This window comes from Galeopterus variegatus, unplaced genomic scaffold, assembly GCF_000696425.1.
Source record: "Galeopterus variegatus unplaced genomic scaffold, G_variegatus-3.0.2 Scaffold426, whole genome shotgun sequence".
Lineage (NCBI taxonomy): Eukaryota > Metazoa > Chordata > Mammalia > Dermoptera > Cynocephalidae > Galeopterus > Galeopterus variegatus.
The window spans coordinates 575674-595544 of NW_007726537.1; the positions used below are offsets into that span (position 1 = coordinate 575674).

The 19871-nt window shown below is 53.1% G+C and overlaps 1 protein-coding gene across 2 annotated transcripts in view; it reads left to right on the forward strand.

The window, feature by feature from the left end:
• Positions 1–19871, forward strand: part of PSD2 (pleckstrin and Sec7 domain containing 2) — a 55543-nt gene that overhangs the window by 12535 nt on the left and 23137 nt on the right. Inside the window, exons 2-7 of one of the 2 annotated variants that reach the window (XM_008568630.1) lie at positions 1634–2052; positions 5089–5538; positions 5936–6130; positions 9066–9146; positions 13097–13209; positions 13968–14026. In XM_008568630.1, the coding sequence (XP_008566852.1) occupies positions 1685–2052; positions 5089–5538; positions 5936–6130; positions 9066–9146; positions 13097–13209; positions 13968–14026 (1266 nt within the window). In that variant the 5' untranslated portion in view covers positions 1634–1684. Of the gene's footprint in view, positions 1–1633; positions 2053–5088; positions 5539–5935; positions 6131–9065; positions 9147–13096; positions 13210–13967; positions 14027–19871 lie in introns of those variants that run through there. The other variant, XM_008568629.1, reaches the window with a different exon arrangement.

Genomic DNA, 19871 nt, shown 5'->3' on the forward strand with positions numbered 1-19871 from the left:
GGGCTCATCTTCTCTAAGTGAGAATTTCCTCCTGGAGTGTAAATCAGTGTTTCCCACACTTGCCTCATTATAGGAATACAGATTACCATATCCCTTCCCTGTAGGTTTGGGTTCAGGATTTCTGGGGTAGGGCCCGGTGATCTGTGTTTTAACAAGTCCCTCAGGTGATGCTTATGACCAGGCAAGTATAGGAAGTCTGGGTCTTACGTACATCCCTGTTGCTGTACATGCAGCTCATTCTGCTGCAGCAGAAGGCTGGCCCATTCCTCTCCTCCTCCAGCCTCTCCTGAACCCCCAGCATCCCTTCGCTGGAGGAGAGTAGGGGTGCTTGGAGTAGCAAAAGCCCAAAGAGGGTAGGAAGGAAGTGGCCCAGCCAGAACTGGAAGAAAAGCCCCGGGTTCCTGCATCTCTGCATCTCTCCAGTGTTTGGAGGGGCTGATCTTTGTCCCTACTGGCAGAGGTCATTGGGGGTGGGGGGTGGGGATAAGCTAGTCTAGGCAGGACCAGGGGCAGAGAGGGGGAGGGGAGAGCCAGAGCACAGCTCCTTACACATTACATTTGCCCTCCCCAGCTGGAATTAAGTTGGGCAGGAAGCCTCTGGGAAATGTGGGCTGATCCTGATCCATTTTAAGTGGGGGTGGGAGTGGAGATGGTGGGTAAGGTGGGTCTTCTCATTTTGCAGAAAAGAAACAGACCCAGAGCAAGGCAGAGGAGAGTGGGGCTGGCCTGGGCAAGGCAGTGAGCAGACCTGATCTGGACCCACATGAGGTCACACGGTGAATTGGACAGAGCAGGGCCTGACTCCCCTTCAGTGCTCTCCTCAGAGTGCCCTGGCAGCCTCCCCATGAGTCACTCCTCGAGGCTGGATGAGCTCCGGTGGGGACCCGGGTGTGGAGGGGAACCCCAGGCCCCCTCTTTCTTCCTCATAGGAAGCCAGGGCTTTGGGCACTGGGCGCTGCAAAGGCAGCCTAAGCTCTCCCTGAGGCTCCCAGGTGGCTCCCCACCCGCCCAGCACCCTGGACAGCGCCTCACGCTGGGCCTCCCATGGCTGTCTTCAGGCTTCACTTTGGCTTCTCTGGCCCCTGCTCTGATAAAGCTGCACTTCTGTTGACTTCCTTGCCTCCTGTCAACCCTCCCTTAAAGTCAGCCCCCAGCCCAGTTCCCTCCATCAACCACAAAGATTCACTCATCTCCAATTCCTGGAGCCCAGGTGAGAGAACAAGGAAGAGGCAAGTGGGCTGCTGTCAGCCTAGGGTTTTGTCACCAGTGGGACTGGAAGGGGGACCTGGAGAGGTACTGGATCCTTCCCCAGTTCCTCCTCAACTGGATCTTCCTCAGAGGGCTTTGGTGAACTCTAGAGGGCACAACAGAGACACAGGAGGTAACAGGGAAGGCAGGACTGGGGCACGAGGGGCTGGCTGGAGTCCAGAGAGAGGTGAGCGTGGCTGGCCTGCACAGGGCAGTCAGAGGGCCATGATCTGAACCCAGGCTCTAGCTGGAAGGGCCCTGAGGAGAGCCTCTTGGCCATCCTCCTGCCCTCAGGCAGGCTGGCCTGGTGCTGGCTCTGCTGGGCTTCAGACCCCCAAGCCCTGCTCTGTTTGATTGAATCCTTCATTACTCCATCTTTTGCCAGGTCTTGTAGAGTCCCAGGAGCAGCCAGGAGAGGGTAGGAGCAGTGGCTGCCATGGATGAGGATAAGCTCCCATCTGTACTGCCTGAGGAATGTGGGGCCACCTGGGACTCCAGCCTGGAGCCTGAGGAGGAGCCGGGGGTCCATCATGGAATGGCAGCCAGTGAGGGCCTGAACAGCAGCCTCAGCAGCCCAGGGCATGACAAGAGGGGCACACTGGCAGACACAGAGGAGCCCACAAAAGACAAGGACAGGGCCCTCCACAGCCTCAGCCTTGACCTCTCCCTCATCAATGGCCTAGTCCTGGGACCAGACTCGAACATTCTGGAAGATTCAACAGAGTCCAGGGCCTGGAGGGCTGGCGGGCTGGCGGAGAGGGACGATGCCTCCAGGAGCCTCTGTCCAGAGGATCTTCAGCTGGGGTAAGTGGGTGTCTGAGAATGGGGGCTCACATTTGGCTGCCCTATTGCTGTGTGGCCTGGGCTTAGCCACTTAATCTCTCTGGTTCTTGTTTTTCTCACACATGAAATGTGGATTTCATGTCTCTGTTTTGCCGTGTCTGGGTGTTTTGGGAGGACAGAGACATGAGAGGGAATTTAAAGGCCAGCAGGCTTTTTGTGCCCTTGGGTCCCCAAACCATCATGAGCTGTGTCTATGTGGTGTGGGAGGGCCTTACTCCTTCTATCCCAGGCTGGCCATTACAGTTCCAAGTCCTTTTAAAATGCCTCAGTGTGAAAGGTCATTTGGTCCTTGTCTCTGCTTCCTGGAGATGAGGATCTCCCAGTCCTGCAACTGACACCAAAAGCAGGCTTTGTGGGAAAATCCCTCTCAGCTACCCTCTCCTGAGGTTGCTATCAGGAAGTTCTACCATGAATCTCACTTCATTCCTACTTATTGGAGCTATAGCTCCATTTCTATTACCCTCAGCAGGAGGTGAAGAGACCTGGAGTCTTGGGGGTGCCAGTTGGACAAAGAGGGTGAGGATGGGGCAGGGGAATGTCTAGAAGGCCCCAGGGTGGGCTGAGAAAAGAAAGCATTTAGAAGTTCTAGGTTCATAGCTGCAGGACCTGGCCAGAGCAGGCAGGTGTGCGGGAAGTGTGTGAGTGTGTGTGTGTGCCTGGCCTGTGCATCGGTGTGTGCACAGGGATGAGGGAACATGTTCATGAGTATGGGGCTGTGTGGTTGTGGGTGGAGGCATTGGTGTGTGCCTGGCCTGTACATTTATGGGTGCACATTTGGGTGTGTATGGGGGCGTGTAGGGAGAAGTGTTTCTGGGTCTTTGTGGGTAGGAAGGTGAGTACAAGGGGTTGGGTGGCTGTATGTACCAGGTGTGCCATGGCCATAAGAGTTTCCATCCAGGCATGGCCTTGGCTGGCCACCTGGCTGGCAGTGGGGTGGGGGCAGGGCCCTGGGGCTTCTTGGGGCACACTGTTTGTAGGTAGGTGGTATGGGATGGCTGGAGGTGGAGGCAGATAAAGGTTTGGAGATTGGGCTGATGGTCTTTGAGCCCGTCAGGGCCACCTCGCAGGTCTGCTCAGTTGCATGAGGGGGTGGGGGATAGAGGTATCATTTCTGGCTGTGGTGATGGACTGAGGGCCCCCCAAGGGCAGGGCTCTGTCTTGTTTGGGTGTCTCTAGGACCCAGCACAGGCCTGGCAAAGTTGTCTTTGCTGCGCAGAATTTGGGTATTTGCCCCGGAGGCCAGGGCAGCAACCCTTCTCTCCCCTCCCCTCCTCCTGGAGGTCAGTGGAAGCAACTTCCACCCCAGCCCCTGCCAGACATCCTGCCACTTTTTAGATTTCTGCACTCCTCCCCACTTTGTTCCCTGGCAGGAGGGCCTAAGGGGGCTGCAGTCTCAACTCCTGCTGGGGCTAGGGTGGGAGGTGGCTGTGGCTTCAGTTCTTTGTCTTGCAGATCAGTATGTGTCTCCAGGAAGACTGGCAGGAGGGCCTAAGGGGGCTGCAGTCTCAACTCCTGCTGGGGCTGGGGTGGGAGGTGGCTGTGGCTTCAGTTCTTTGTCTTGCAGATCAGTATGTGTCTCCAGGAAGCACACTGGGACAGAATCTTAGGCACTGGGAGTCCAAGGAGGTGTTAGAGGGGAAGGGACACTTCCTAGTCCTCCAAATGCAGCTCAGTTTCTGCTAGGCAGCAGGGACTGGGGAAGAAGTGGGACACAGCCAGATCCTCAGGGAGAGGCCAACATGGAGGGAGGGATGCACTTGTTTGCAAAAGATGGGCCTTGATTGATCTGAAATGGCCCGGGCTCAGCCTGCTTCGTGCTTCGTCTGCGTCTCTTCCTCTTGCTACCTCTCTGTATCTGTCTCCCTTTATCTTTGTCTTTCTTGCTCTTTCTTTACCTCTCTCATGTTCTCTGTATCTCTCTTTTTTTCTTGTCCCCCTCTCTTGGTCTTGATTTTCCTCGATCCCCTTCCTTCCCTGTTGCCTGCGCATCTCCCCAGTAGATAAGAATCTTCTCATGAGGCCTCAGTTCACTGTGTGATGCTCTTGACTCCAGGTGCTGACATACCCAATGAACAAAACACACAAAAATCCCTGCCTTCATGGAGCTTATGGTCCAGTGGAGAGACAGACAATAAACAATAAAAATAATAAATAATTATATAGTAGGTTGGGAGTGGATAAGTGCTTTGGAAAAAACACAGTAGAAAAAAGGGGCTGGAGAGTTTGGGGGGCAGGTCACAGTCATAGACAGGGTGGCAAGGGCAGGCCTCACTGAGAATGCGATGAGGAGGGAGGGCTGCAGTTTGGGGGAAGAGCACTCTGGGCAGAGAGAACAGCCGGTGCAGGGTGCACGGGCCTCTCTCGGGGCAGCACAGGGCTTGGGAGGTGGGGCCACGGGGCTGGCAAGCATATGCTTGGTCTCAGGAAGCCTTTGTTCTGGGGGCAGTGCTGGGGAACAGACAGAATATGACATGCTCAAAGGATTAAGGAGGAAATGAAGAGATACCCCGGATAGAGAGTAATGGGGAGACTGCCTCCCTCAGTCTCTCTGAGGAGGGGATGTTAAAGCTGGGGTATGGTGGGCTGAGCTAAGATCCTCCCAGGCTGTGGGGACAGCAAATTATGACCAGTATGATGCTAGCTGTGATAGGGAGATGTCCTTCTGGGAGCTCCGGAGGGAGCAGCTCCTGGGCCAGGCTGTGGGAAAAGGCCTCACATTCATTCATGTGGACAAATATTTGATACCTATTGTGGACCAGGCCCTGGTCAGGCCCTGGGATGTGGGGAACATATCTGTCCTTTTCACTGTTGCCTTCCCAGTACCCAGCCCAACATTTGCACCTAGTGTAGGTACTGGCTGAAGGATTAAGTAAACAGGACACAATCCATGCCTGTTCTCTGCCCCCAGCGAGCTCCCAGACACAGTTTGGGGCAGTCACCAATGCCTCTATGCAGAACACCTTGGCAGGATGGTGACTGGCTCCTTGCATCCCACAGGCTGGATGGCCCTGGGGACCTGGATGTGCGGGATGGCTTCAGCACCACATTTGAGAAGATTCTGGAGTCAGAGCTGTTGCGGGGCATGCAGTACAGTAGCCTCGATTCCCTAGATGTTCTGAGCCTCACAGACGAGAGCGACAGCTGTGTCAGCTTTGAAGCCCCTCTCACTCCCCTCATCCAGCAGAGGGCCCATGATAGCCCTGAGCCAGGGGCTGGGTTGGGCATTGGGGACATGGGGTCTGAGGGCGACATGGGGGCAGCTGGTGGTGATGGGGAGCTGGGCAGTCCCCTGCGGTGCTCCATCTCCAGCAGCCGCTCAGAGAACGTCCTGAGCTGCCTGTCTCTCACGGCTGTGCCCAATGGATTTCATGAAGATGGACCCCAGGCCCCAGGCGGGGACGAGGATGATGATGAGGAGGACACGGACAAATTGCTGAACTCAGCCAGGTGAGGCAGGGCCCAGGCTGGGGGCTGGAAGAACCATGGGGCAGATGGGGAAACTGAGACCCAGAGGAGGCAAAGCAAATTAGAGCAATCCAGTGTCCAGAGTCAGCAAGCCCTCTCCAAGGTCACCTTGTTCATCCTCTGCACCCAGACTTCCCCCTCTTGTCCTGAGGTTCCATTCTCCTCTTCCAGGTTATCTCAGCTCAGGTGGGGTCAGGGAGCTGAGTAGGGATTTCAGTTGAGAGGATCTTCTGAAAGTCTCACTTGATTTCCTCCTGCTGCAGTGGAGCTTCTTTCTCTGCTCTCTCCCACATGGGTTTTCAGAGGCCTGGGCAGACCTTCCAGCCTCACCCAGGGCCTCTGACCCTGGGCTACTGATTCCCCTCCTCTCCATCTGCAGTGACCCCAGCCTGAAGGACGGCCTGTCAGACTCAGACTCAGAGCTGAGCAGCTCTGAAGGGCTGGAGCTTGGTAGCACGGACCCACTGGCCAATGGGTGCCAGGGGGTGAGTGAAGCTGCTCGCCGGCTGGCACGCCGCCTCTACCACCTTGAGGGCTTCCAGCGCTGCGACGTGGCCCGGCAGCTGGGCAAGAAGTGAGTGCCTTCTCCCACTCCAGGCAAATCTGGTGTCTTCCTCAGTCTGAAGGGGGTGTGGGTGACTTCTTTCAGGGGTGCCTGATGCTGGGGTGGCTCCAACAGTCCCCCAAGGATGCCTCCTCCCACTATCGTCCTCATTCCTGGCCTTGCCCTAAATCTTTTTCCTTTCTGGGCTGCTAGGGCAAGGGCTGATGCTCTCAGGGAGTGGGGTGGTGGTGGGCTGTGGGGTGTGGGATGTGGTTATGGGGTCACAATAGATTGTGGTAAGGACAGAGCAGCTAGCTGGGCAGGAGCTGGTGGCCCAGCTAGTGGCACCAGGGAGAGAGGAGAACCTGGAGTGGAGGTGTGGGGGTGGGAAATGTCTGGGACCCCGAGCTCAGGAAGGGGTTCCTGGCCCTCATTAAGCTCTTCTGTCTATTGGGACCAGCTGAAGGGGCTGAAGCCCCCAAAGCACAAGCCCTGGCCTTCAGACTGGGTGCAAAAGGAGCTAGCCAGGTGGGAGCCCTGAGGGGGTTGGGGGACAGACAGGGACTGTGAGAGGGAGGAAGTCTTGACGGCACATCGTGTGTGGGTCTGACCACTGGCGTGTCTACCTGACTCTGGCCCTTCTTTCCAGAGTGCCTCCCAGCTCCCGCATTAATGCTCTGAGATGTGCAGCAGCAGGTCTGACCTCCTGAGAGCTGCTCACAAGGCTGAGGGAGACAGTCCAGACCCTTGCCCATGAGTTAAGCTGACTAAGGGGCTCTAGGCCTCAGGGAGGCCCTGCAGGCGGCTTGGTTCCCAAATCCTGTTCTCCTTCCTCCTGCCTCTGGTGCCCTCCGCGGCCTCCGTGTTGCTCTTGCAGCGGGGCCCCCACAACAGCCCCAGTCCAGAAATGTCAACTGAGATGCCCCACCTCTCCTGCTGGGCTATAACCCCCGACCCTAATGACATCCTTTCAGGAGACTTCATTATGGTTAATCCCTTCCCTCCCCTGTCTTTTCAACCACTCTCTCTACAGAGGTCTTCCCATCAGCAATTAATTGTGCTCAGGTCTCTCCCATCTGAAAAACAAAAACCCCTTCCTCATCCCCACTTTCTCTTCCAGCCTTTTCACAGCCAACATTCTTGGGTTTTCTGCCCTGGGTGACCTCTGTCCTCTCTTCTTCTCCACTCTCAGCCCCTCCAGACTGGCTTTCTCCCTTCCTTCTTTCCCTTCAGAAACCTCTCTGGCCAAGAGTAGTGGTGGCTGCTACCCAGGTCTCTCCTTAGCCCCCTTAGGCAGTGCTGACACCACCAGCCACTCCTTTCTTTTTCTTTAATTAAACTTTTTATTATGAAAATTTCAAACATACACAAAAGCAGAGAAAATGATGTAGTAAAACTCCACGTACCCATTACTCAGCTTCAAAATTAGCATTTTTCCATTCTCGTGTCATCTATTACCCCACACCTTCTTTTCCCCCCATTTGCTGGACTATTTTAAAGCATATTTCAGGTAGTTTACCATTTGATCCATAAATACTTTAGTATGTATCTCTATCTGATAAGGATTTTTAAATGTAATCATAATTCCATTATAATTTCTAACAAAATTTAAAAAAATTCTTAAATATCTCCAACATTCAGTCTGTATTTAATTTTCTCTGATTGTCTCAAAAATGCTGGTTTGTTCAAATCAGGATCCAAACAAGGTCCACGCTTTGCATTTGGCTGATATGTCTCTTAAATCCCTTTTAGTCAACAACAGTCCAACAATCCCTTTCCCTTTTTAAATGCCATGTATTTGTTGAAGAAATGGAACTTTGCATTTGGCTGATATGTCTCTTAAATCCCTTTTAATCAACAACAGTCCAACAATCCCTTTCCCTTTTTAAATGCCATGTATTTGTTGAAGAAATGGAGCCATTTGTCCTGAAGAATTTTCCACATTTGGGATGTGGTATCCTCATGGCATTATTAAACATGTTTCTCTATTTCCCATGGGTCCTGTAAATGGGGGGGAGAGCTCGAGACTTAATTAGTATCACGTGGAAGTTTGTTCTAATTTTCAACAAGTATTCTTCAGTCCAGTCTTCTTGAAACACTTTCTTTGTTGGCCTGCAGGACAGCACACCCCAACACACCCCTACCTCTCTGGCTGCTGTTTCTCAGTCTCCATCACTGGTTCTCTCTCCACACCCATGCTCCCTGGGTGGGGGTCCTGTCTGTGCACCCTCCTCTTTCATGGACTCAACCCTCACCCCTCCCCGAGTAGTTATTAACCAGCTGTGGACTGACGACTCTCATGGGGATGTGTTCAACCACTTCTGTTGTCCTGAGCTCTTACATCTCCCCGGGGGACCACCTTCTCAGTCATTCCCCACACGCATGCCATCTCCCTGTCCTGTGGATTCTGTCTCCTAAATCTCTCTCCTCCCTACCCTCTCATCACTCTCTGGACAACCACTACAACTTCCCAATGGGGCTCCACTCAGAGGTAGAGTGTTCCAACTTACAGACCTGATCATCTCTGCATCAGACCCCTCAGCGTCAAGCCCTGATCCTTCCTTTGGCCTGCAGGCCCTGCTCCCTGCCGCGCCTCTTGCTGCCCCCATTCCTGCTCCCGAGGCTCTGGCTACATGGCCCTGCTAGTAGCTTCTTGGGCATGTTGTGCACTTTTCTCTGTTGGGGACACTCTGCATCATCCCACTCCCTACTCCCTTCACTTGGGTGGCACTTACTTTCCTGTGTTGGCTGAGACATCACCTCTTCCAGGAAGCTTTCCTGACCCCCCAGCCCAAGGTTGAACTGTCAGAGCCCAACTGGCCAATAGGGGAGGCAGCCTAGGGGCTGGGCAGGTCTGATTGGGTGACTCAGGGCACCCTGGGGCCCACTCCCCAAGTACCCCCTATTGTTCTGTCATCTTCGGGCTGGGCCCTGTTTTAACAAACTTCCCATGCTCTCCTGGCAGCAACGAGTTCAGCAGGCTGGTGGCTGGGGAGTACCTCAGTTTCTTCGACTTCTCGGGCCTGACTCTGGACCGAGCGCTCAGGTCAGTGAGGTTGGGACAGGGCGGTACCCATGGGTGGTAGGAAGCACAACTGGATTCTCATACCAGCTTTATTATAAGCTTGCTGTGAAACCCTGGGCAAGCCTCCTGACTCAGACAACAGGGTGTGTTGTCTGATGAGGCTGTGGGGAAGGGGCCTTAAGAACAGCAGCGTCCAGCAACTCAGCGAGTGCCAGCTGCACGGTGCACACTGAGGAGAGGAAGGTGGATATGTAGTCGTGACTCTTTAGGAGAGGCAAGGAGTCAGAGCACTTGCCTGCATTGAGTACTTCCTGCCCGCCAGGTGCTCTATGTCTTTACCCGCCTTACAGCCCACCTGTAAGGTAGGCGCCATCATTCCTATGTTTCAAATGAAGAAACTATGGACCAGAGAGGTAAAGAGACTTCGCGGTCACTGAGGCAGATGATAAAATGGGATCAATCACAGGTCTTGCTGGCGTTTGGGCTCGGAGTAGATAGACCTCAGGAGGTCCAGGTGCAGATCCTGAGGAACAGGAAGTGTTGGAGCAGGTGGATGCAGCCCAGTGTCTAGCAGGCTCTAGTGGCAGGGGCCAGCTGGGCAGACACAAGTCTAGGCCCCAAGAGGATAGTAGTCTCTGAGCTAAGGGGTGAGGTGGTCCAGGTATGTTAGACCTTTTTGCTGTGTCCCATGTGTCTTTTACACTTTTTTAAAAATACAGTTTTTATTCTTTTTTCTCTGCTTCAGTCTAGGCCCCAAGAGGATAGTAGTCTCTGAGCTAAGGGGTGAGGTGGTCCAGGTATGTTAGACCTTTTTGTTGTGTCCCATGTGTCTTTTACACTTTTTTAAAAATACAGTTTTTATTCTTTTTTCTCTGCTTCAGGTGGGATATTTTCTATTGACCTGCTTTCAGTTCACTTCACTTACCCTTTTTCTGTGTCTAATGTGCCATTAAACCCATTTATTGAGTGTTTACTTTCTGTTATATTTTTCACTTCTAGAATTTCCATTTTACTTAAAAAATTAATAGATTCTATTAATTCTGGGGAATCCTCCATCTTCTCACTTATCTGCTTCCTCTTCCCCTTTCTTTTCTCAAGCACATTGTTGTAAAATCCTTGTCTCCTGACTCCAGTATCTGCTTCTGAATCATCTGTATCTATTTCTATTGCCTCTTTTTTCTTGGTTTCCCATAACATGTCCTGTCTCTTTGCATGCTTAGTAATATTTTAATCAGATGCTATATACTTTGTACAAAATTGTAGTGGCTCTAGGTCATCATATGTTCTTCCAGAGAAGGCTGACCTTGTCCTCTGCTAGGCGGTTAGAATGGGACATGGGGACATGTCCTAATCCAACCAGGGACGAGCTGAGGAGAGGCTGCAGCAGTTTGGTATGGCTCAGGGTTTGCCCTCTTCACAGGGTGAAGGCCCTCAGGGTTCTCCATTGAGGGGCTGGTGTGTTCACTGGGGTGAGCCCTTTTATGGGTCCTGAAGGCTAATTTTGTCTCCAAAGTGTGGCAAGATTGTCAAAAATCCCTCTACTTCTCAGAGGCTTTCCACTTAGCTCTTTAGCCTCCTGCCTGTCACGTTTGACATTTGGCAAATATCTTCAAGGGAAAACTGGCCATGTGTTTACAGTCTCTCATGTCTCCAGGTTTGTCTCTCCAGCCCCTTGAAGCCACCTAACATCTTACCTCTTGCCTGTTCCCATAGTCAACAATGCCCCTGGGGAAAAGGCAGCTGCAGAAGGTCAGCCCACCTCTCCTCAGTTTTCTCCTCTCCAGCATCTTTGCACTTTTGGTCTCTGTTGCCTCTGCTGTTTTCTGGTGGCTTAAGAAAACTCGTTGTTGTTGTTGTTCTCAGTGGAATGTTGGTCTGCTGCAAGCTACGCTACCCTGAGCTGCGCCTTGAAGACCAGAATGAGGAAGATTGGCCAGGGAAAGCATTCAGTGGGGTCAGCTCATGATATTGTTGTTGTTGTTCTGAGTGGAATGTTGGTCTGCTGCAAGCTACGCTACCCTGAGCTGCACCTTGAAGACCAGAATGAGGAAGATTGGCCAGGGAAAGCATTCAGTGGGGTCAGCTCATGATCAGAGGTGTGGGTGCTGGACTGGAGGGCCTTGTAAGCTAGCCCAATAGGGCAAGGGATGACTGTACAGGCACTAGGGAGCCACAGAAGGTGCTGGGTATAAAGCAGTGTTTTGGGAGGCAGCGCTGGCAGCAGTGTGCTGGTGGCCTTTGGTCCAGGGGTGTGCCAGCTTCTGAAGAGGGTCAGGTGGGAGAGGACAAGGCCTGAGGCTGGGCAGTGGGGCTAGAGGGGAGGTCGGTATGAGAAGTTGCACCGAGGACAGAGCAGGAGGGCTGGTGGTGCCAAGATGTGGGGGAGAGGGTGGGCTGTGGTGGGGCTGACCTGGGGACAGCCCAAGGGTTTGTGGTGGCGGTGCTGGGTTGGGGCTTGGTGAAGAGCCCCAGGGAAGGGGAGTTTGGGTTCAGGAGTAGGAATTGGAATGGATGGCTCCTAGGCAGGACAGGCTAAAGCTGGGTTGGGGGATGGATTTTAGAAAGTCCTGGTGTAGTGTGAGGAGAAGGGGGAGGGACCAGATGAGGGAAGAGAACAGGGAGTGGGAGGGACAGAGAGAGCAGGAAAACTGGATGTCAGATAGAGGAGTGTTTTGTGCAGCAGTTGACTGGGATTGAATTTCAAGGGAGTGGTCTGTAGTTTTGGGTGTCTTGGGTAGCCTCAGAGTGTAAGAGTTGGCCGAGATGTGACTCGAACACCCCAGGGTGTGGTAGGAGGCAGTGCAAGTGAGGACAAAGCAAAGCGGGTGTCATAGCCACTTTGGGCCCCAAACCAGATGAACCACAGTAGAACCAGGAACAAACCGTCTCATGAACCCAGGACAGATAGCAGCACAAACTGACTCAGCTGCAATTTCCCTTTCCGAAGGGAAGGGGTGTGCCCAGGTCCTGGGTGAGGGGACTTGGCCCCATCTCCCATGCCCTCTGGTTTTTGATCAGTTGCCAGGGGCCCCTGAGAGATGGGTGACCTCTGAATTGGGCCTGGAGGGGGATTCAGAGCTGCCCAGCAGAGGAGCAAAGTGTGCCCTGGCGGGCCTGGCTTGCTCAGAGGCGCTGAGCAGTGAGATGCCTGTCCTGCCAGAGCAGGAAGACAATTTGGGGAGGCAGCAGGTGGAGGTGACATTGGAGGGATGGGAGGGGAGTGAGAGGGCAGTGATCAGGGCATGACATGAGGAGCTTGGATGCCATGCTGAGGGTTCTGGGGAGCCAGTGACAGGTTTTAAGCAGCGGCAAGGCTTGAGTGCATGGGCATTTAAGAGACAACTTGGTGTCCGCAGGGAGGATGTATTGGGGAGGTCGGGGGTGGGTCTGCTGGTGCCCTGCAATGTTGCAGATGCCCTGGGCATATGATGAGGGTGGCAGCGGAGGAGGAATTGAGATTGGAGATGAGGAGCAAACCGTCCAGACTTAGTGACAGCTCAGACTTGGGGTTTGGGGGAGTGTGAGGGAGGCCAGGATTGGGCCTGGGTCCCAGGTGGTGGCACATGGAGGAGTGGGGGTGACTGGGGAAAAGCATTCCGAGGGGCAGGGATGGGCAATTGGGGCCCAGTGTAGAGGAGGGAGTGAGGAGTGGGTAGTGCCTGGAGAAGGGCTGATGCTGGCCCGGAGGTGCTCATCTGTCCTTGCTTCTCGCAGTCTGTTCCTTTCCTACTCTGAAAGGGCCCTGCAGGGTGATGGGGGCTGGAACTCTAAAGCCTGCCAGGCCACCTGACCTCAGTGCTCCAGAGGCCATCCAGGGGACCAGGAGACCTCCCAGGGCCTGGAGAGGGCATCCAGACCCAGAGGCTAGGGCAGGGGTGTTGTGTGTGTGTCTGTGGGGCTCCAGCCCAGGGTGAGGACCTGGATTGACAGGGGTTCTGGAAGACCTTCAGCAGCCTTGAATTGCCTTTCAGAACCTTCCTGAAGGCCTTTCCATTGATGGGGGAGACGCAAGAGCGTGAGAGGGTTCTTACGCACTTCTCCCGCCGGTACTGCCAGTGCAACCCTGATGACAGCACCTCGGAAGGTATGGTTACCTCCCCACCTCGCCCTCCCAGCCAGGCCCTGGCCTCCTCCCACTGCTGCTCCACCTGCCACTTCTGTCCGGCCAGGAAGGTCTGTCCTCTCTGGCATACAGTAGGCGTTCAATAAATGTTGAATGAATAAACTATGGCACATGGAATGAGGTCTGCCTGTTGGGCAAGAGAGCTCCCAAATGTTGTGCCCATAGGCTTTTCCTATGCCTAAAAGTCCTCTGTCCTCGAGATTCAGTCCTTTGGGTCTTCACTGTCCCTGGTCCCTTGTCACAATGCTGATTCTTGGTGAGAATTCTGGTGGGTGGAGATGTAGGTAGGGGCCCTCTTAGGGGCAGGACTTTTCCTGTGGATGAACCTGACTACAGGAACTGGGGGACTAGGCCCATTATTGGAGGAGACACAGGCCAATGCAGGGACATGAACTGGGATCCAGAGCCATTCCTGGGTCTGAGGTTCAAGGTGAACTTGGCCACAGGAGGCAGGCATCTGGGCTAGAGCAAGCCCAGAATGATCAGATTCCCTCTAAGGGACGGGATGACCCTGACCTGGGGCAGGCATGTGACTCCAGTACTGCAATGGGGATGGGCGGGGAACATTGCTCAGGCCCTGGGCCTTGAGGTGCATTTGGCAGGTGGCTGGCCTCTTCCTGTCTCCAAGGCCTCCAGGCTGGCTCTATCGGGAGGCAGGTGGGTGGCTGGGGGTGGGAACGAGCTGGATGCTCACACTGAGTGCCACATCTCTGATTTAGATGGGATCCATACACTCACCTGTGCCCTGATGCTACTCAACACGGACCTACACGGACATGTGAGTTGGGGAGGGAAGGAGGGGGACCCACCCTGAGTTGTCCAAGGGCCGACACTTTATCTAGCCCCCTTCCCGAGGCCTCCCACTCAGCAGCCACATATCTTGTAGCAGAGCTCGGAGTTGAGCAACTTGGCTTCTAGATTTGGCCCTGCTCTAGTTTTATCCACCTGAGATCTGCCTGGGTCCTGCCCCTAGGCAGGGCAGTGAGAACAGTTGAGGCAGATGGTAGATTAGGACCAGCTTAAATAAGACGTGTGCCCCTGGTGGTGTCCATGGCAGACATTGCTAAAAGATCATATGTTCTTCCCAACCCAAGCTGTGTTGAAATTCCATGCCCCAGGCAGTCCCTGCCAGATGGCAGGGTACCCTCAAGAGGTATTCTCATCACCGCCACCCCCACCAGGCCAATAAGTGAAGTGACTGGCACAGGGAGCCCCGGGCTGTGAGGCTGTGTCTGGTCCAGGCCCCGGGCTGTCTCAATGTGTCTTGCAGCTCAATAACTCCTTCTTCTTTCGTCTGTCTGCTCCGGGGACCCCTCTCTGGGCTCTCTTGCCTTCCCTCAGGTGGTAAGTGTAGTTAGTGGTGTGCATGCCCTGTGTGCCTAGCCCCATGTCACCATGTCACCCTTTGTGTTCCCCCATCACACCGTCTGGTTCCACCCATCACTGCCCTGTCATTGCTCACCCAGGGGTGGTCAGAGCCCCCCTCCTGGGTTGGGGATATTTCAGTGACTTAGGGGCATCAGGCCAGCATTTCTGGTTCTAGAGGTAATCAGGGAAGTCCAGGGGAAATGGGAGGTGGGAGAAAGAGCTGGGATAGACCCTATTTCAGATCCTACTCCTGCCCCATGTGGTAGCTGTGTGACCCTGGGCAAGTCACTAGCCCTCTCTGAGACTCTGGTTCTGCATCTGTGAGATAGGAGTAATGATTTCCCCCACAGAATCGTGGGGAGGGCCGAGAGGGGTAAAAAGCAAAACATCAAGTGTCAGGGTCTGGGACCTAGCAAGGACTTTATTATGAATAATATCGTTGCATGAGAATAACAATGGTATTCATGAGCAGTATTAAAATTTAAATGATGGTGAGCCTGAAGGCCCAGCCTGCAGGCCTTTGGAGGGTCAAGATTATGAAGGTCTTAGTCTGATGGCAGCCCTAAGCAGGCATGGGGAGGAGAAGGAGCAGAGTCTGCTGGGCTCATGGGCACACTGGGGTTCTGGTCTGGGGAGGGCTAGGGCCTCAGTGCCCTCATTAGAAAAAGAAACGTGTGACAACTTTGGCTAAGTCCCGAATGTGGAACAGAAGAGATGTGTGTATGCCATGTGAATGTCACTAGAGCTATTGCCCATGAACTGGCTCATGTTCCCCCAGACTGCTCTCTGTTTACGGAGAGCAGGTTTCGCTAGCATACCTTAAAAGGAGCACTAAACACACCCCTCCCTTCCCCATCTCCACTGTTGGCAGGACCTGGGGACAATCTCAGAGCCCAGTCACCCTGTGTCAAGACCTGGGTGCTGCCTCCCTCACCCCCCAGCTATTGTGAATAGTGCTGCTATGAACATTCGTGTCCAAGTTTTTGTTTGAACACCAGTTTTCAGTCCTTTTGGGTCTATACCTAGGAGTGGACTTGCTGGGTCATATATAGTCATCCTACGTTTAACTTTTTGAGGAACTGCAAAGCAGTTTCCACAGTGGCTGTTAGTTTGCATCCAGGTGAGAGGTGATGGCGTGGGCAGACAGGGGGTGAACGTGGAGAGATGGACCAACGAGGAGACCTCTTGCAGGTGAGTGTGACAGGACTTGCTGATGGGGCTGGTGAGTGAAAGAGAGGAGTAAGGATGGCCTCGGCATCTGGCTGGCTGGTGGTGCCATTTCCTGTGATGGGCAGAAACTTCTGTGTGTGGGGCGGTGGTGATTGGGAGAGGTGGGACTCGAGTCCCATTTTGAACTGTGCTGTTTGAGATGACTGTTGGACACATGGGGATGCCAGGGAGGCAGTGGGATAAAGGAATCTGGGGCCCAGACAAGACCTGGGGGCTGAAGAGACAGATGGGGGGGCACTCAGTGTCATCCTGATGAAATTTTAAGCCGTGGGACTGGCTGAGTGCCCTGGGCAGAGAGGCAAGCCGATGGTCATTCGTGGAGCACGGCGTTATTTAGGGGTCAAGCACAGGAGTGGGAGACACTGCGGAGCAGCCAGGGAGGTTGGAGGAAACCAGGAGTGTGCGGTGTCTCAGAAGCCGAGAGAAGAAAGTGTTTCAAGGAGAACAGAGTGGCCAACTGTATATAGGCTGCCACGAGGTCAAGTAAGATGACAACAGAAAAGTGACCGCTGAGGTTGGAATGGCCATTGGTGGGATGGTGAAAGTCATTGGATGCCTTTACAAGAGCACTTAGGTGGGGTGGCAAGGACCAATGCCAGGCTGAGGCAGGTGGAGGTGAGGATGGGAGGTGAGGCTGTGGAGGCTGTGGACAGCTCTTTCAAGATATTTAGCTTAGAGTGGGGTCCTGAAATGAGCCAGTGGTTAGCAGGGCCTAGGAGGGACTGTTTTAGAATCTGAGGAGGACATGCGCATGTGCCACCAGGATCAACCGAGATATTTAGCTTAGAGTGGGGTCCTGAAATGAGCCAGTGGTTAGCAAGGCCTAGGAGGGACTGTTTTAGAATCTGAGGAGGACATGCGCATGTGCCACCAGGATCAACCCAGCGGACAGGGAGAAACCAATGACACAGGAGAGAGGGTCAACTGAAGCTTCCTTGAGATGAGAGGCAGAGTACAGGTGAAGCGTGGCCTTAGATGAGAGTGGGGAGGTTCACCCCCATAAGGAAGAAGGTAGAAAATGGGTGTGCTGCAGGTGACTGGGACAGTGAAGGGCGGTGGGAAGGTGAAGGGTCTCTTGTTTGATGGCTTCTACTTCCACAGCAAAACATGAGGTAAGGTCAGGAGCTGAGAGTGAGGATGGGAAGGGGGCTGATCAGTCAGGATGGGTTTGGTAACAGACAACATAATGCCAACTAGTTTTAAAAATGGCAAGTACTTATTGACCAGAAAGAGTAGAGTCAGGCAGGCTCCAGGGTGGATTTCATTAAGCCTCTCAACAAAGCAATAGAGGGTCTAGTTTCTTGTCACTTCTCTTCTGACAGAGATGTCAGCTTCATCCCAAGCCTGGCTTCCCTCGTGGTGGCCCAACAGATGCAGCAATTCCAGACTTCCTAGTCTCACTCCACTCCCTGCTGGAGAGAGAGGGTTGGCACCTGCAGTGCCCTCTTAAGAGCCAGGAGGCTCCTATCACAGAAGCTCCCAGAAAGTGTCCCTAAAATACCCTTGGCCCCAAATGGGTCATATGCCGTTTTCTGAACTGGTCTCTTTGGCACAGGGAATACCATGAAGCAGATGGAAAAAGCCTAGCCTGCCTGAATCAACCTCTGTGGCAAGAGGAACGAGGTGATCCTGGCCTTATCTCTGGGCCAGAAGGTGCGGTCATTCTTCCCCACCCAAACCTCATAATGGATATATAATGCAGATAGGATGCTGAAGAGAGAACCACAGTGTCTACTAGAGGGGTGCTGAGGCTTAATGGAAAGAGAATGCAGTAGTCAATTTGCAGAATGAAGAGCAAACCTACCAGGAAGGTGCAATAGCATTGTTGGGAGGTCTTGATGCCCATTTGGTTGTGGTCATGGGTATAAAATGGGGCCAGTTAGCACAACTGTGCGTCATTCTCCAAGCTTATTCAGTTGGGCTTGGATACGGGCACAGTGCAGGAAACTAGCTGTGTTTAATCAGGGCTGGGTTTTTTCTAGGCAAATATGACAAGAGCAGAAAGGGGCAAGAGAGCTACAGGTGTTTGCAGAGATGGGGGCTAGTGATGGGGGTTAATGATGGGGCCTGTTCTCACTCAAAGAAAGTGAGAACATTTGGATCTCAACAGAGGGTCAAAGGTCGTTGAAATGAGTGTTCTTGAGAACGAGTGAGCTGGAAGTATAGGAGATAGGAGTCATGAAGAGTGTATATGCGAAATGGGGGTTTTCAAGGTGCAGATACTGGGGATGATAGGTCGGTGAATGATCCTGGAATGAGCTGGAGGGGGAGGATGTCAGAGAATGGCGATTTTCAACCTTCAGACAAGAGAAGATGACAGCTTGCATTAGAACTGGAGATGGGGGCCGGCCCGGTGGCGCACTGCTACAGTGCACCGCTTGGGAGTGCGGTGGTGCTCCCGCCGAGGGTTCGGATCCCACATACAGACCGGCCACTCACTGGCTAAGCGAGGTGCGGACGCAACACCGAGAGTTGCGATCCCGTTGCCGGTCCCGGTCCGGTACGGGCGCGACACTGAGGGTTGCGATCCGTTGCCGGTCACGAAAAAAGACAAAAAGGAAAAAAAAAAAAAAAACTAGTAATGCCTTCTTTCTGAGATGGCAAAACTGGATGGATGTCTTTCCCTGCGTTCTCATGCCTCTGCCTGAGGAGACGAGTTTTGGTATGGAGTAGAACTGGCCATGTTTTCACCAGATAACTTAACCAGACACCAAAGTGTGTCACAGTGAAAACCTTAAGGGCTGCTGGAAGTATTTACTTATTCAAGACATTTGTATTGAGTTTATAAAAATATTTAGATGCTTCCATGCTGGTTGGTAAACAGCTGATACAGCCTGCAGCACTGGCTAATGGGCTGTGGGTCGGGGTGGGGGAGGGAGAATCATCAAGGACGAGGCAAATAGAGAAGGGAGGGGTGGGTGAGGAAGACATTCCACCAGAGCCCAAGCTGAGGAAAGATGAGTTGTTTTTCAGAAACAGCTTAATTTCTCTCAAACCTTGGGTAGCTTGAAGAGTGGTGGTGGAAGTTGCTGGTGAGGTGAGGTGGGGCTGGACGGTGGAGGACTCGAGGAACAGACACAGGGGTCTGGATGCTTTCCTGAAGGCAGTGGGGGGTCTGCCCATTCTCAGATGGTGACAGAGCCTCACACAAGAACTTTAAGGGAACACCAACAATAATTAAGGTTTAGCCTAGATTTGCAAATAGTGACAAGGGTTTCCCTACCCATAGGACTTTTGCTCAGCCCCTCTACTCCCCATGAAAGATGATACCTGCCTGCTTTTTGCTTGGCTTGCCTCATCCTGCTTCTGGGGTGAGCCTTAAAGACAGACTAGGATTGTTCTGACCTCAGGGCTGCACAGGAAAGTCATACCAGACCCATGGGAAAGGCCTGGCTTCTGTGGAGTCAAAGGCAAATGACAAAGTTTCACTACCTGGATGATGGCTGGGGCAGCCCCATCCAGCCTCTGTGCCGGGCAAGGAGATGGGCTTAGGGAGATGGTCACCCTTGCCTGAGGCCAGGGCCCAGGCCTTGGGATGGGCTGTGGCCAGACTGTGACTTGCTTCTGCTGAGAGATAAAGGCTGTGGGAAGAGGTCCAAGGGCCAAGGGCAGGGTGGGAGTCCCTGTTGATCCAAATGGGAGTGGAAGGGAGGGAAAGAACTAGACTTGGCAGTCCCAAATCATGTACCACCCTTGGGCTTTGGAGTGATCTGGGTACGTATTTTTTTCCTGGCCGTTGTCATTATTATTACTATTATATTTCAAAGCAGATAACTTTCCCAGTATAATTTAACTTCTTTGCAATTTGTTGGGTCTTGGTTTTTGGTCCAGAGAGAGAGATCATTTTAGGAAACGTTTCATGTGGACTTGAAAAGAAAGCGTATTCTCCAGTTGATGGTAATAATGTTCCATATGTGCCAATAAGGTCAAATCTTTTGTGTTGTAAAAATCTTTTTTTTTTTTATTTTGTCAATATACAATGTAGTTATTTATTGTATCCCATCACCAAAACCTCCCTCCCTCCT